Source organism: Ochlerotatus camptorhynchus, unplaced genomic scaffold (assembly GCF_037179485.1).
Source record: "Ochlerotatus camptorhynchus isolate MF236.1 unplaced genomic scaffold, CSIRO-AGI_Acam_v1.1 ptg000149l, whole genome shotgun sequence".
Classification (NCBI taxonomy): Eukaryota; Metazoa; Arthropoda; class Insecta; order Diptera; family Culicidae; genus Ochlerotatus; species Ochlerotatus camptorhynchus.
In genome coordinates, this window is record NW_027040639.1 from 1,497,646 (window position 1) to 1,514,424 (window position 16,779).

At 43.0% G+C, this 16,779-nt stretch overlaps 3 protein-coding genes across 4 annotated transcripts; 2 read left to right on the top strand and 1 right to left on the bottom strand.

Moving 5' to 3' along the window:
• Positions 1 to 466: 466 nt before the first annotated feature.
• Positions 467 to 1,866, top strand: LOC135701058 (uncharacterized). Its single transcript, XM_065221764.1, has 2 exons — positions 467 to 890; positions 955 to 1,866. Exons 1-2 carry the CDS (start codon positions 501 to 503, stop codon positions 1,828 to 1,830), a joined length of 1,266 nt encoding a protein of 421 aa, XP_065077836.1. The 5' UTR covers positions 467 to 500; the 3' UTR covers positions 1,831 to 1,866.
• An 875-nt stretch (positions 1,867 to 2,741) lies between these two features.
• Positions 2,742 to 4,118, bottom strand: LOC135701060 (senecionine N-oxygenase-like). The gene has a single exon (XM_065221766.1). The coding sequence runs from the start codon at positions 4,066 to 4,068 to the stop codon at positions 2,797 to 2,799; it is 1,272 nt and encodes a 423-aa protein (XP_065077838.1). The 5' UTR covers positions 4,069 to 4,118; the 3' UTR covers positions 2,742 to 2,796.
• Positions 4,119 to 7,077: 2,959 nt separating this feature from the next.
• LOC135701061 (senecionine N-oxygenase-like) lies at positions 7,078 to 8,566 on the top strand. 2 transcript variants are annotated; one of them, XM_065221768.1, is made up of 2 exons: positions 7,078 to 7,180; positions 7,262 to 8,566. In XM_065221768.1, exons 1-2 carry the CDS (start codon positions 7,178 to 7,180, stop codon positions 8,561 to 8,563), a joined length of 1,305 nt encoding a protein of 434 aa, XP_065077840.1. In that variant the 5' UTR covers positions 7,078 to 7,177; the 3' UTR covers positions 8,564 to 8,566. The 2 variants fall into 2 exon arrangements, with proteins under 2 accessions (XP_065077840.1, XP_065077839.1); XM_065221767.1 differs by having other exon boundaries at positions 7,163 to 7,184; positions 7,242 to 8,566.
• The last annotated feature ends 8,213 nt before the right edge of the window (positions 8,567 to 16,779 follow it).

Sequence of the window (16,779 nt, forward strand, 5' to 3'; positions counted from 1 at the left end):
AATGGTCAATTCTCAGTATCTCGCCAAAAATCACCAGCCTACAACGCAACACCCATGTGATAGCTCACCGTTTTGCGTTAAATTCAATTTGGCCCAACCGAAGATAACAATAATCCACCGCCTTAGTAAGTGTTATGAAATTTGATGATGTTTGTCTGTTTTAATCATTCAATTAAACCAAATGTGAAATAAATTAAGGAATGCATCTCCTGAATCGTCTTCCTATCTACGTCAACCACCAAGACATGAATGCCAGTTCGAACTTCCGAGCGAAAATTACAATTCATAATAAATTACAGTTGTAAGAATTCTAGCTATTTCCTTGGATTAAAAGAAGCGCCAGCTGACGATGGTGTGCTTAATCCGGATCGCATGCCACATTAACCAAGGTCGATAAAAGCTCTACGATAAGAGCCCCGGGTGTAGGAGTTCGACTGTTCAGTTTAACGAGAGCTGTTGACTAGGAAGCAAGTGGCGCACCCGCGGTTGATCAAGTGATAATGTCCAAGTTCACCTACGGCATCATTGGAGCTGGATTGGCCGGTGTCAATGCCGCAAGACATGCCTTGGAGGCGGGAGGCGATGTAACGATTTTTGAGCAGACGAGCAAAGTAGGTGGCACTTGGGTTTACACTGATGAAACTGGAAAGGACAAGTATGGGTTGGACATCCATACTAGTATGTATCAGGGGCTGAAGACGAACATCCCGAAGGAGATCATGGGATTTCCGGATTTCCCCATTGGACAGCAGGAGGAATCATACGTGACAGCACAGGACGTGTTGAAATTTATTGAGCATTTTACTGAAAAGTTCGAACTGTACAAGCACGTCAAGTTTGAGCATCACGTGATCCGCGTAACACGGAAGTTGGATTGTGAGAAATGGGAGGTAAGCGATTGGCAGTCAGACCTATTCAGCGGTGTTTTTTCTTACAATCTGTCTTAATTTTAAGGTCTTGGTGAAGAACCTCCCGGCCAACAGTTACGATACGTACCTGTTTGACTACATCCTCGTCTGCAATGGTCACTTCTTCAGTCCATTCGTACCGAAAATCGCGGGTCATGAAGTGTTCAAAGGTCGCCAAATGCATAGCCACGACTACCGGTGTCCTGATCCGTTTCAAGGGAAAAATGTGGTAGTGATTGGTGGAAGTCACAGTGGTATGGATGTAGCAATCGCCGCGGCTCCACTTGCCAAGCAGCTTACTCTGAGCCATCGCTGTCCGGAAAGGTTGAACATCTTCTGCGATAAAGTTGTGCAGAAACCGGAGATAGCCAAAATCTATGAAAACGAAGTGGAATTTGCCGATGGTACACGGCAAACGTGTGATGTTCTGATCTACTGCACGGGCTATCGGACGAGTTTTCCGTTTCTTAGCGTAGACTGTGGCATCACGGTAGAGGAGAACCATGTGCAGCCATTGTACAAGCACTGCATTAACATTCGGCATCCATCGATGGCGGTGATCGGATTGCCGTTCAGTGTATGTTTCACCATGATGGTGGATTTGCAGATAAGATTTTGCATAAAAATGTTCAGCGGAAGCAAACGACTACCTTCGGAAGCGGACATGGCTGCCGATACCAAGGCGGATGAGGAGGAACGTGCCAGGAGGGGATTTCTCAAATGTCAAGCGCATATGCTGTCCGGTGATCTCCAGCAGCGATACTACGACGATCTGGCCCGGATAGCGGAAATTGAACCGTTGAAGCCGGTACTGACGAAGTTGTATGCGGTTTGCGTGCGGGAGAAGAAGTTGGATATTTTGAATTACAGGAATAATGTGTACCGGGTCGTTGACGATGACAATTTCATCAAAGTTAATTGAGTAGAGTATGGTGGTTTTTAAATTGAAACACATTGAGATTAACCTTTCCGAGCCCATGATTTTTTGGCGTAAACAATAATTTGTTGCTCACATTTCGTCATTTATTGAACGATTTTTATTTGAAAAAAGCATTCAATCGATCGGCTAGTTTTAGATTTTGTAAAGGTTGTGCGTAGTTTTGGTTTATTTTGAAATAATTCGTTGGGTTCATACCCAATACAGAAATTTAAAATTGTACTATAGATTTGAATAAAAGTACACTCAATTCTGTTTTTACGCCTCTATTTTTGATCATGTGATCTCAAATTCCAACCCATCCTGCATAAGGGTAAAATCGAAAAAAAAAATGAAGATCGACTGTAGCAGAATTTGTAATGTTTTACCACATAAACAGATTGTCTATTGAAGATACAGTTAAAAAAATTGAAACGTTAATTCTAGGTAAATTGTGAAAAAAGTGTGTCTCCTTCAATGCACTGGGGATAGAAAATCGTTTTGTAAAGATTTTATACTAGAATTTTATTTTTTCTAAAAAAAAAACATACTTGTACGCTACAGCCCAATGCAAGAACTGCCATTACATTTCACGTAGGCAACTTATAAGGAGGCTGTAAAAAATGCACACTTACACTTGATGTAAATGACATTTGTTTTGCGGGAAAAACGATTTTATAAAAAATGGATTTGACCACACGCGTTTATTATTATTTTGAAAAGTCATCAAGAATTATGCTCAACTGTTACCAAATCGAAAACTAGAACCAATTGCTGATCGATTGGAATTTGTTTCAACTTCATCTAAATCGGTGAAGAAATGACCAAATATCATATCTATTTTGTTAGGCGAAAAAGCATGGGTGGACAAGTTTTGCTGGAAGCATGTTGGACCTAGCAAATAAAAAGTCTGCAGCTCAATACCTATACCATTGGTTTTTATTTTGCAGATCGAAGGTGCTCATTCATCTATCATAAAGTCCGAAATTCTTCATCACTGACAATCTCAAAATTATCTTCCCGATAAAACTGGACACTTTCCCCTCGACGCCGCAAGCACTCGTCAAACAGCTTCATCAGAGCAGGTCTAATTGGTTTAATCCCGGCAGTTGTAGCTAAATCATCGTAGTACTTCGACTGCAGATCCCCCGGCAGTTTGTGCATCCACTTCCTCGGTAAGCCCCGTCGCTTCCGTTCGGCAATATCCGCTTCCATATCCCGGAGCATATCGTCTCTAGAGGGAAGTTTCCTCTCGCCGGTGAAGTACTTCATGCAGAACCGAGCCTGTAGATCCATCATCTGAGTGGGGATGCAATAGAAGGGAACCCCAATCAGTGCCATCGTCGGGCGATTAATATTGATAACATGCTTGTACAATGGTTGCACGTGATTATCTTCCACGCGAATGCCACAATCGACACTCAGAAATGGAAAGGTATGCTTGTAGCCGGTACAGTAGATAACAGCTGAGAAGCTCATTTCAGTTCCATCTACAAATTCCACTCCATTTGATGTCAGCTTGGAGACGGCTGGTTTTACTGTCACCGAACCATCTATATCGAAGTCAACCTTTTCCGGATTATGATGACTGATGGTGACACTTTTTGCCACCTTAACAGTGGCGATTGCAATATCCGATGAGCTGTATCCGGCGCCGACTAGTAGAAGATCCAGATCCTGGAACTGATCGGCATTGCGATAATCATGGCTGTGAAGTTGCAAACCTTCGAAGCTATCCCTGCCAAGATATTCCGGAATCATCGGATGCGTGTAGTGACCATTGCAAACCATTACGTAGTCGAACTCGTACGTATCGTATCGTTGGTTACGCAAATCCTTCACAATCACTTCCCACTTGCTTCCATCGTTGTAGGTCGTTGACACTCTTATCACTTGGTGCTCAAATTTGATAAGCTTTTGCAATTTGAACTTTTCTGCGTAGCCCTCCAGCCATTTGAGGACTTCCGCCTGTTTGACGTACGAAACATCCGATTCGATGTCCCAATCCGGAAAGCCCATAATTTGCCGAGGAAGATTGGTCCGCAGCCCCTCGTACATGCTGGTATGAATGGGTACCCCATTCCGATCGTGTCCAACGGCGTCCGTGTAAACCCAGGTACCTCCAATACGGTCGGTCTGTTCAAATACGGTGACTTTCACAGCTGCGTCGATGGCATGTCTTGCACAGGTGAGCCCACCTGCTCCGGCTCCGATGATACAGTACCTGGGCGTACACTCCGACATGGTCGCTAGCAGGTTGAACAATGAGCCTGCAAAAACTGATTGAGGCACGCGCAAGCACCGTCTTTAGGTTGATGTGTTTGTTAAAGATTTGCATTACTCAATGATAAGCAGTGAAGCTTGTTTGGGTTGGTTGGATGGAACCTCACCGTTCAAATTTATGAGCTCTGTTATACAAGTTGATATATAATTCTTAGGAGAAGTTAATGAAACTGCCTTGATGTTCTGTTGTAGTTTGAGAAACTAGCCTGATGCTCACAATACTTCTCATACTAAATACTTTCTAAACTTTCCCCAATTTCCCTAACGATCATGCACGGCGAATGAGAATGACCCAAATTCTTAGTTAACTCATAAATCACATAGGGCCTAATTACGGCTGTCACTTCACGGTGAATACGAAGTAAAGTGACAACTTTTCACTCACGGTGAAGTGATTCCCGTTTGATTTGCCCGGGAATCACTTCACCGTGAATGACAACTTGTCACTTCACTTCGTATTCACCGTGATAAGGGTCATAAACTGCAGGAACTCAGTGATGAGTAAATTTGCTTCATGTTTTTTTTTAGGTTTTTCCAGGAAAACTTCCCGAATATGAGACTATACTGAGACAATTTTTCATCAATTTTCCTCATTTTCCGGCAGGCTTTAGAGATTTTCCACAGAAAATCATGAGGCACATTTACTCATCGCTGAGTTCCTGCAATTTTGGCGATTATGAGTGAACCATATTCCAATTTGGGTCGTTCTCATTCGCCGTGTGGATCTTCGCTAAAGCTTTAACACTTCGCTGAATAATGAGAGAGAAGGATTAGTATTTTCCATTTAATTCCACTACTTTATTTGCTTATTCTTGACAGATACACGTATTTCGTCTACAATGTGCAGACTTCTTCAGTGTCGTGTACTAATACTCGACTGAAGAAAAACATCGCATTTAACGAATATATATTAACACAGGTACATTTTCACTTAGAAACTAGGTAAACTTAAATTTAATTTTCTATAGGAACAGGTACTCCGCTGCTTACTCGTTGATGTGTCCTAGGTAGTAACTTGAAAAGCCATGTGTGTCCGTTTCCTTGATCCCTGTTGAGTAAAGTTGAATTACGTTGTTTGTTGATCTCGAGGCTTTCTGCAACATCCAATTTCCATGGTGTAATACGGTTCGTAAAATCGTGATGTCCTCCGTCGATAGTTGGTGGTCCTCTGTGAAGATGTGTTCTGCAACCTTTGATTTGAAATCATATGTTGGGCCTTTTTCCTCTTGCTTTTTGGCCTTATTAACCTCCGCTATATGTTCTTTAAATCTAGTTGCTAAAGTTCTCTTGGTTTGTCCTACATATACTTTGTTACAATAATTACAGCTTATTTTATATACACCTGCAGCAACTTTGCTCAAAACAGCAACTTTCTATATGGCCAGGCTCTCGAGATACAGTTTATATAGGAATTGCACATGCACACTAGTGCTGCGTAGTGAGAGAGTTCTGAACTAATATGGCCACCATCCGAAAGGACTTGGTCACCTGAACAACTTTGCTGAAGACAGTAACTTTCTATATGGTCAGGATCACGAAATATTCTATGTTGGAAATATGATCCATATATTATAGCGCCCGTCATAAGTAACATAAAAGTGAAGCGCCTCTAGCGGCGTAGTTCTCCATTTAACCCGAATCCAATGGCACAGGCTTGTTGGTCTAACCCAGTACAGCAACTTTGTCCAAGACAGTATAGCTTTATGTATTGAAACAAATGAGATAATCCACTACAGCCCCCATTAGTGAAAATCCCATAAGCTGTGGTGTGGGTATCCTTATTCGCGATTCCTTATTCACGCCCCCGTTACCCCGGCAATAAGGATTCCTGACTGTACTTGTACATGGAATGCGAAACTTCATATTATTGAATAATTTTAGATCTTGTACTTACTCAAATTAAGTAAGTTTTTTTTTTTAACTTAATAAAGTTAGAAATTAAGTATATGTTAAACTTCATCATTCACTGGATTTGATTCTAAAGCTGTTTCTTTAAAACTGATTGCCATGTCTTAAAAACGTTTGGGTAAATTGTTGTTATTTTGATCTACAAAAAAAAGCGTAAAAATAGCTTTCTTATTATAAGCCTGGAATTCATCCGGCAAAGTTCTGGAAAACTCAGGTGATTTTATTTAGAAAGATGAGTAGACACCCTGTAGATAAAGAAAGACGAATTATCGTCACAAAGCAAAGAATGCTCAATCTTACATGGAATACGAAACTGCAAGACATGGAATATTTTGATATCTTAGACTTACTAGCATTAAGTGAGTGTTAAACTTCAACATATAAAACTGTTTCTTTACAACTGAGTGTTGTTGTTAGTTTACAAAAAGAAAAAGTATATTTTTAACACATTTAAAAAATGTTTTCTTATAATAAACCTGGAAATTATCCGTTAAAGTTCTGGAAAAACCTGGACATCCAGTAGATAGAGAAAGATGATAAAACGCCAAAAAAGCTCTACAGAAGCACAATACCTCTAAATTGTTCGAAAATGAAAACAATGATCAATTTTGAAATAAATTTACGCTAAGATAGTTGAAAATAGCTACTGAATACAAGAAAAAGTGATTTTAGTGACTTGGCCTTAAAAATGAGACTTTTTAGTGACTGGCTTGAAAAAAGTGACTCGCTACCAGCCCTGATGAAGGCAGCATTGCGAACAAGTATGCAATGTTTTACGGAAATCGGAGAGGGTCGAATCTGAAATTCGGTTTTATTTTGTTTCGGTTTAGCCTGGATCTGCATATGCATATGTATTACTTTTGATTAGGTAATCTATTTCGACAAACAATGCATATTTAAACATTTACAATGTGCCAATTTCCGCGATAATTTGTCATCATACAACAACCATACCACATACACATACAACCCAGTCAGCTGATAAACATTGACTCTCTGGGCGACTTATTCCATTCCCGTTTAGATCTCTTCCCATTCAGTTGCTGACGGTGAGAGCTTGAGAGCGAACGTTCAAGAAAAACATTGACTGCCAGCAATAAAAAAAAATCAACAAAAATCATCTGCTTGGATTTATAACCTTCTGGCTGGTGGTACTGATACGATGGTAGGTAATTATGACCAGCATGGATTATAATTCTAAGCTTCCAACGACCTAATCTTCACAGAACAAATCATACTATTGCAGGGCAAGCAGAAACAGCGCTACTGCGTCATTGGAGCCGGAGCTGCGGGAATCTGTGCTGCCAAGTATGCACTGCAAGCCGGTGGCGAGGTGGTCGTTTTCGAACAGACTGATCAGATTGGAGGAACCTGGTCGTATACCGATGCCGTAGGAAAGGACAAGTATGGTTTGGATATTGCCTGTAGCATGTACGATAGTCTGTGGACGAATCTACCCAAGGAAATTATGGGTTATGCGGACTATACGATGCCGCCACAACGAAGGTCTTACATTCACTGGAGTGAAGTGTTGCAGTTTTTGAGGGATTATGCCCGGCATTTTGAAGTTGATAAGCATACCAGATTTGAACACTTGGTCTCGGATGTGCGACCTTATGGAAGCGGACAGCAGTGGCAAGTGCGGGTTAAAGATTTGAAAGGCAACACACATGAAACGTTGATCTTCGATTACGTGTTGGTATGCAATGGACACTACTTCGATCCGAAGATTCCAGACTACGAAGGAAAAGACCTGTTCAAAGGCGTGCAGTTGCACAGCCATCAGTACCGTAAGCCCGATGTGCTACAGAATCGCAACGTTCTGATCATTGGGGCCGGCCCAAGTGGTAGAGATTTAGTTTTTGCAGCTGCAGAATGTGCAAAAACAGTTTATTTTAGCCATCACGTGCCGCAAAAATTGAAGGACGCAGAATTCCCGGCAAACGTTGTGCAAGTCCCGGATGTCGCACGGTTACACGAAGCTGATGTGGAATTTGTCGATGGGTCAAGACAATCCGTCGATTTCATTCTCTATTGCACGGGTTATCATTTCAATTTCCCATTCTTGCATAAGGACTGTGGTATTGAATTGGACGACGATTGGGTCAGACCGCTGTATAAGCAAATCATTAACATCAACTATCCGACGATGGCCTTCATTGGAATACCGTTCTTGGTGTGTACGACCTTGATGTTTGACTTGCAGTCCCGTTTCATTATGAAATACTACTCCGGCAGTAGACTTCTCCCATCCCGGGAGGAAATGATGGAGGATTTTGAAAAGGAAATAAACGATCGATGGGCTCGCGGCTTACAGAAACGTCAGGCACACATGATGGGCGGTGAGGTGCAACGGGTTTACTACAATGATGTCGCCAAAACGGCCGACATCGAGCCCATTCCACCGGTCATGATTAATATGCACATTGCAAGCCATAGGAGAAAGAACGAAGATTTGAGCGGCTACAGAAACGACATATTTAGGGCCGTGGATAAGGAGAATTTTGAAGTTGAATATGTCGAGGAACTCGCCAATCGTGGGAAGTGATATATGGGTGCGCGAAAAGGTTACGTTATCTGTGTAGGTATATCAGTTGCTAATAAACAAAGTTTATTTTTGGATTGTTGCGTTTGATTTACGACGGCTGCCGGGCCGCAACATGCACAATACGGAATGTTGGAAGGAATTTGCATTGTATGTAAAGGGAACGTCATATTAAACTAATTTCAAAAGGTCATGTTTTGTAAAAAGTAAGTATTCTATATAATATTTCCCCAATGTCACTATAGCGCGAATGTGAGACTAGCTCAAAACGTAAAAAAATAGTCTGGGTAATTTAATATTAGATTCCGATTTATCATCAAACATAACAATACCTCGTAGGAAGGTTAAGGAGACCTTCTGAAGGCCTGAATCAGGCAGACGCTAGTTTATCTTCGCGCGTGTGCACGTTGTATTCACGGCACTTCTGCAGAACCTGCTAAATCGTGAAAACCTGGTCCGTGGTAGCGCGGGTATCCATGAATCCCGACCCACAAACTCGCTTGCAAATAGTAACAGTCGGTGGCATAGAATTTGGGAGAGAACATTGTTGGCGGCGCGTGTCAGCTATGTGAAGGCGCGATAGTTGCAGCAATCCAACTTGTCGCCCTCTTGGAATTGACTCCTTCTTTAAAACATGAGCAGTTCTTTGACAGATGAAAGCCATCAACTGATTATTGAACATATTCTTTTTTGGCGTAGAACTACGTCTTTGTCGACTATACTGGGGTGCAAATCAAAAAATATGTGTGGTGAAGTAGTGTTAGGTTTTGACCGCTTGTAGCTTTGTCATTTATAGATGAAAATAAAATCCAAATACGCCAATCGATAGGATTTTACATTATGAATCTTCTGAAATAAATATTTTTTTCCACATAAAACATTTGAAAAATGTACAAATGATAATTTTATCTCTGTTTTCATGAAATAAACGATTTTTCCAAACCCAGCCGTTATAATCGAGCACCATTTGGTTGTACATCGTTCTGCTTGAACCTGAAAAGATATAAAACAGCGCTGCTGTCACCTCTGCTCATTACCACTTCAGACGGAGTGGCACTTGGTCCTGCAGCAAGCAGGAGCAAGTCAGCGGATTAAGGTGGTTCATGGCGTGACATCCTATCACAATGAGGAAATGAGGAACTTGGAAAAGTTATACATGCAAAACACCCCCACCTTAAACGACAACCCAAAAAAGACATGGACTTATCACTTTATTCCGGGAAATAAATTATAAGCAAACTACAATTATAAGTAAAAGCAAAAGTTAAATTTTTTAGCCGCTTACCATAGAGCCAAAACTTTCAAATTTGAAAAACAAAATTGCTTAAAAAAGGCATACATTCTATTATGTTGGTGAATTACCAACAACTGACTGTAAAACATATCTGGTACCTCTATATATGCAATTAGATTAACATCCGAAGTCCAGCCTTTTTTACATATTCTGCACAAAAGATACTTTCTGCCCCGCCCCATTTATAAAAACGGCGGGAAATCCTATCAGGTGCGGTTGCACTTGCACATCGTTCTGCTTGATCCTGAAAAGATATAAATCAGCGCTGCTGTCGTGCTTTTGCTGACGAGGCATAGCAAGTCGTTCGATTGCATAATTCAGATGCTTGGGCTCCAACCTGAGGCCGTGTTCCAGATGAACCGCCGTTCCATCAACAATACCAACTTCCGTGACCAGTTGTTTCTGGTGCACTTCACGAAGGGATCCACCAGTCTTGCGGCTCTGAGATCCAAAATCCGGGACCTGTTTCAGGTCATCATCAGTTGGGAGCATTACAAACCCCAACATCGTGATGTAACGCAGTGTATAAACTGCCTCTCATATGGCCATGGCACCAAAAACTGCCACATGAAGACAAACTGCGGCAAGTGTGCTGGAACTCAGTCAACTGCGTCCTGTGAGCAAGTCGATGACATCGAGCCAACGTGTGTCAAATGCGGTGGAAACCACCAAGCCTCCAATCGCGGATGTCCCAAGCGAGTGGAGTTCATTAATATCCGTCGGAAGGCCACAATCATCAACCTGCTTGGTCGCCTTCGTAATCATCGTTCGCCTCCTGTACTAACGGAAGTCCAGTACCCAGCTCTCCAGCCCCGTCGACATGTTCCGAACCTAGCCCCGCTTCCGCTCAACAAGCAACAAGCCAATCCCGCGAGTATCCAAATGGTTCCCAACAGTCGGACAGTTCAGCATCGTCTCGCTGCTGCTGCGGCCCAGCCAATTCCAGGTTCATCCACCGCCCCTGGTTTATCATACGCTGGTGCTGTCTCAGGTGAATCTGTCGACGATTCTCCGTTCATCTCGGAGGAACTTGTGACGCTCGTGGCCGAGGTCATCATCATCATGCGTACCTGCAAGACTCGATCTGAACGCTTCATGCTGCCTTGTCACTCGTCACCAAGTATGGACCGTGAAGCTATAAAAATTGCAAATTGGAACGCTTGCTCACTGACGAACAAGCATAGAGAGCTACTCGATTTCCTCAACACCAAGGAGGTCGACATTGCTATCATCACCGAGACGCATCTGAAGCCCGAACTGAACGTATTCCTTCCCGACTTCCGGCTCGTCAGACTTGATCGCCCCTGCTCTGGAGGTGGAGGAGTGGCCATCGCTGCAAGACGGAACATCAGTTGCCGGCTGCTACCAAACTTCCAGCTGAAAACAATTGAAGCCATCGGAGTGGAGGTGAGCACATCACTTGGCCCAATCACCATCATCGCGGCCTACTGCCTCAAGCAAACCAACATCAGGGGCGGGTCGTCAGTGGCCCTCCGCAAAGACATCATCAAACTCACCCGGAGGAGCGGGAACTTTATCATCGCTGGCGATCTGAACGCAAAACATCAAGCTTGGGGCAACGGTCGGAGCAATAGAAACGGCATCATCCTCAATGAAGACCTGCAAGAGGGCCACTATACCATCTTGGCCCCGGACTCTCCCACCCGGTTGAGTCGGTCTGGGGTCCATGCGACCATCGACATCTTCGTAAGCAACATGGGACACAACATCTCGCAACCTGTGGCATTCCAGGAGCTGAGCTCGGACCACTACCCGGTGGTGGCCAAAGTTGGATCCTCGGTAAACCGATTCGAAGCTTCCCGGCGCAACTACCATCGAGTCAACTGGGTGCATTATCAACACTGCGTCGACACAACCATCGACTACGATGTCCAACCGGGGACGTCCAAACATGTTGACCATTGAGGAGGCGATTTCCCGGACCAGGGAACAACACGTGCCAGTATCCAGACAGGTGAGTAACACTCTGAACCTTGACAGCCATACCAAAGATCTCATTAGACTCCGTAACACCATTCGTAGGCAGTACCAGCATAGAGGTAACTCTAAGACCAGCAGGTCCCGAAGAAACATGCTCGCTTATCGATGCACCCCTCGAAACATAAGAAAATCCACGAACCCCGTCATTTTATCTGTCAAACTTTCATAGCGAATCAAAACAAACATAGTGTAGTACTAGAATTTCAACTAGAATGGGGTACGTTAATCGATTTGCTTGGGACCGATAGGCTAGTCAATTTAAAATCGTTAGTTTCCACCGGTTGGTACCAGCGTACTGGCCTGCCTAACTTGAAGACCAATTGTAATCGATTAACAAAGATATTTAGGCCACGATGCTGGATATCAGAAATAACGATTTTGCTAGTAAGATCCGCTCTCTCCCAGATTGTGCTAAGCCCTTCTGGAAACTTACACAAATTCTTAAAAACCCAGTGGTTCATCTGATAACTCCTGAAGAGAAGGCTGCCGCGATAGGTCAACACTTCGTCAGCTCCCATAATCTCGGACAAAACATCGTCAGCCCTCATGAATCTGAGGTTGCTGAAAATGCAACCAATGTTCTTCAGATTCCTAACATTTTTCCCGAGGAATCCGAGATTACGGCTGACGAACTGTTGGCCTATATCAAATCATCTAAAAACATGAAGGCCCCAGGTTTCGACAACATCCTGAATCTGAAACTCAAACACTTGAGTTCCAGATTCTACAACCATCAATTTTTAAGGGGCTGTTCATAAACTACGTAGACAGTTTTTTGGGATTCTTGTCCCCCCTCCCCCTGCGTAGACAATTGTTCATACAAAAAAAAAGTTGTATGGGCCTTGGGTAATTGTCAACCCCCCCAACTGTCTACGTAGTTTATGGACAGCCTCTAATCAGTGCCTCAGACTTGGCTACTTCCCTTCGTGTTGGAAGTCAGCCAAAGTCATACCCATCCGGAAACCTGGGAAGGATCCGTCCTCTCCTTCAAGTTATCGACCAATCAGCCTTCTCTCAGGGTTATCAAAACTATTCGAAAGAGCAGTATACGACCGGCTCCTAACATCTGCCGATGAAAACAACTTCTTACTCGAGGAACAGTTTGGTTTTCGGAAAGGTCGTTCGACCGTCCACCAGCTGACTAGAGTAACAAACATTCTCAGACGGAACAAGTCTGTTTCGAAAACATCTGCCATGGCGTTGTTGGACGTTGAAAAAGCGTTCGACAATGTCTGGCATGATGGCCTGGTGTTCAAATTGCAGCAGTATGGTCTTCCAATCTTCCTAGTGAAGATAATAAACAACTATCTATCAGACAGGACGTTCCGAGTCTCTCTGAATGGCATCACATCGGATGCTTTCAACGTCGGTGCCGGGGTTCCACAATGGAGCATACTTGGCCCCATTCTATTCAACCTGTTCACCTCCGATATGCCGGCTCTCCCTGATGGTGGATCGTTGACTCTGTTCGCAGATGACACATCCATCGTCTACAAGGGTAGGGTCATCGGAGCTCTGACTGCCAAACTTCAGAGAGGCCTGGACGTCCTGTCTGAATATTTTAGCAGCTGGAAGATCCGTATCAACGCGGCAAAGACCCAGGTCATTATCTTTCCACACTCTAAATTTCCCAGACTTGTTCCGTCGGAGAATAACAAGATCTGCCTGAACGGCACAGTGGTGGAATGGTCCAAAGAGGTCGTGTACCTCGGGCTAACACTAGACAGCAAGCTTCTTTTCAGGGAGCACGTTGACAAAACGAAAACCAAGTGCACCATCTTGATAAGATCGTTGTATCCACTTATCAACAGGAAGTCAACGCTGTCCCTGAAAAATAAGCTTACTGTCTACAAACAAATCATCCTTCCTGCAATCGAATACGGTATGCCAATCTGGGAGAGTTGCGCAAAATGCCATCACCTTAAACTCCAAAGGATCCAGAACAAGATCCTTAGGATGCTTTTAAACAGTCCCTCACGAACTAGAAATTCTGAGAGCCACCTCCTGGCTGGAATTCAAACATTAGAAGAACGGAGAGTTTTCATCCTGGAAAGGTTCAGAGACACCTGTCTGAGATCAAGCCACCAGGTCATACGTGATCTAGCACGTTAGGTTAAGTTATGCTTGTAGTTAGGTAGGTTATCACTTTTTTCCAATTCAAACAAAACACATCCCTTAACGGGTATGCTGTAAACTAGTTGCAAAACAAAAATATTAAATTAGGATAACAAATTAAACAAAGATGAAGAGCCGGGTAGGCTAATCAATAAAAATGTAAAATCAATGTCCAATCATAAACAAACAGAAATAAACATAATTTTAGTAGTTTTCCCGGCATTCGATTGGCGGACGGCGAGGAGAGCACATCTCCATAAAAGCAGCAGCAGTGCCCGACTTGGACTCATTCAATCGGTAGGCAGCAACCGCTGAGGGTTTTCTGAGTTTACCTCACTGCGGCTCCAAGCGATCTGCAATCTCCATCCAGCGGACTCCCAGTATACCCGAACGGTGCCACATTCCGTGGCGGATCTGCTCGACGAACGGTGAGGAAAGCAGCAGCCGTGCCATATTCCGTGGCTGACGAACGGTGAGCTTCGGCCAGCTGAGGGTTTCCTTGAGTTTACCTCACGGCCCCAAAGCGATCTGCAATCACAACCCATCCGGACAGTACTGGACAGCGGGGCACCATTGGAATTGAGACATCCCACACCATGGAGCACCACCATTTTGGGAAGGCACCCGACAGCATGCTTGGCATACACAGTTGTACACACCAACTGCTCATTTGGTAATACCTTTTCACTCAGATGTTGAAATTTATTTTTCTTCAAAGTAATTGATAGATTAGGCTCATAGTTTACTATAGATATTCAAAGAGTAGGTAAAGCTTAACATTTGAATCAACACTAATCAATTTAACACTTAAATTCCGAGATGTGTAGTGAGCATTTCTCACCTCATTTTAACAACGCAAAAACAAATACAGTTTACTACATGCATTAAAATCTACTTTATTTTACATATCTATAACAAGCTTACACTCTATTCTATCTACTGCTTCACAAAGAACTATGTTCCGTCAACTGTGTGCAAAGTTATTAGCAAATGAGCAGTTCGTGACCTAAACTGTGTATGCCAAGCATGCCCGACAGGCCCGCCGAAAATCACGACAATACGTTTTGTTAAAACTTCACCTATGATGAATTCAGAAGCTATTGAAATCATAGAATCAAGATAATTTTCCTGGTAGTTTCAGTCAAGGTTGCAAAGACTCATTTCAGCTAAAATAATGTTTTTCGGAATAATAAAACCAAAAGATGGTATGATTGCATGTTTTACTTGTAACTTACAAGAAGAGGTTACAAAGTATGCGTTGGAAACATAAAACCTGTAAATTTTGCTTTCTATGAGTCACAATCAGCGATTTGCTGATCGCTGAGTGAGTGAGTGAGTGAGTTTGTGAAAAATCACTGATTGTGACTCTCATGAAGTGAAATAAACAGGTTTAATATGTCAAACACATTCTTTGCAACCTCTTCTTGTATCCTACCAATTCAAAATTTGATCATGGCATCTAATTATTTCATAATTTAGAAAAACATTGTTTTAGCTGAAATGAGTCTTTGCAACCTTGGTTTCAGTAGACTTAAGCATCAAGTCTGCAAGAGTAAAATATATACCATCATAACTACGTAAGCCGATTTTGAGAGGTTGGAAATTTTTGGAAATTTGTAGGGATCTCACCCACCAAATATAGTCGCTATATTTATAGTCTTTTTTTTACTTTTGATTTGTTTACCGTCGACCTTGTTTTCCGTGCTGAGCACCAATGCTACCGACGCCAGGAAGGCAGCTCCAACACCTGGACCCTACCTATCGACCCATCAACTCATGAACCGGTGACCTGCGTGATCAGAGATGTTATGCCTCAGAAAAAGGCCGACTGGCATTGTACCCAGGCCAGCTGAGGTGAGAGGCAATCACGCTTACCACTACTCCACCGGCGCCGCTAATATTTATAGTCTGGCAGATAGAATCTCGGGTCAGTGTTCACTCGGCTGTCGACAAAAGCAGGCCACTCTCGATGTGTGCTACGCGATCGTCTGTTTTCTCGGCAGCAACCATTGTGTGGTTCTTCATCAGCAGTTCTTTCGATCGATGCGTCGTCGACTTTGGAAAGCAACCGTTTCGTGATGAGTGTGTGAGTGCTGACCACGTTTTGCGTCCATTGCTGCAATGGACGCGCTCTGACCCTCGTTGGCGTACAACAATTTGCCATACATTGAAACTACTGGAAGCGGCTCCAGTTCTGATGGAGGATAGCGGATAGCGGAAGATAAAGTGTTTATTGTTTTGTACTTTTTGACTATAGCACAGACAAACAGACATAACAAATTGAATATTTCTCACTGTAAAACATCGTCGCTAAAACATTACCGCCATCTGTTGAATACACTGTGGTGGGTAGTACACTGAACAGATGGCGGTAGTGTGTAAACGTCAAACGCAAGGCAATTGACTATGCGCGCCACAGGTGGCGGTACTACCAACTACGATACTTTTGAATTGACCGTTAAATGCTTGTTCGATGAACAACTTTCGAGTGTTATGTCTGTTTGTCTGTGACTATAGTTTTAATATGTATTGTATAGTGACCAAGAATCCTCGGCTCTGTAAAGTTAATTCGGTTGAGCCTTATCAAATAAATTAATAAACAAAAAAAAGATAGAATCTCGGGAAGCAATTGAGCTGTCAAATACCGAAATCAATCGATCATTTCGTGACCAACAACAGAAAAGAGCATATTAGCTTTTGCGAACAAAACTTTGGAAACCCTTTTCTCGTGACTCAAGGCTCGCCTACGCAAACCGCAAACGCAAAGTTTCCACTAACCGATGATGCTATTAATTTGCGTTCGGTTGAC

What these genes read in the sequence shown, in the direction of transcription:
- LOC135701058 (XM_065221764.1), top strand. Translation starts at nt 501, where the DNA reads ATGTCCAAGTTCACCTACGGCATCATTGGAGCTGGATTGGCCGGTGTC. An exon ending in TGGATTGTGAGAAATGGGAG is followed by an intron (nt 891 to 954) that starts GTAAGCGATTGG and finishes CTTAATTTTAAG; the next exon opens with GTCTTGGTGAAGAACCTCCC.
- LOC135701060 (XM_065221766.1), bottom strand. Translation starts at nt 4,068, where the DNA reads ATGTCGGAGTGTACGCCCAGGTACTGTATCATCGGAGCCGGAGCAGGT.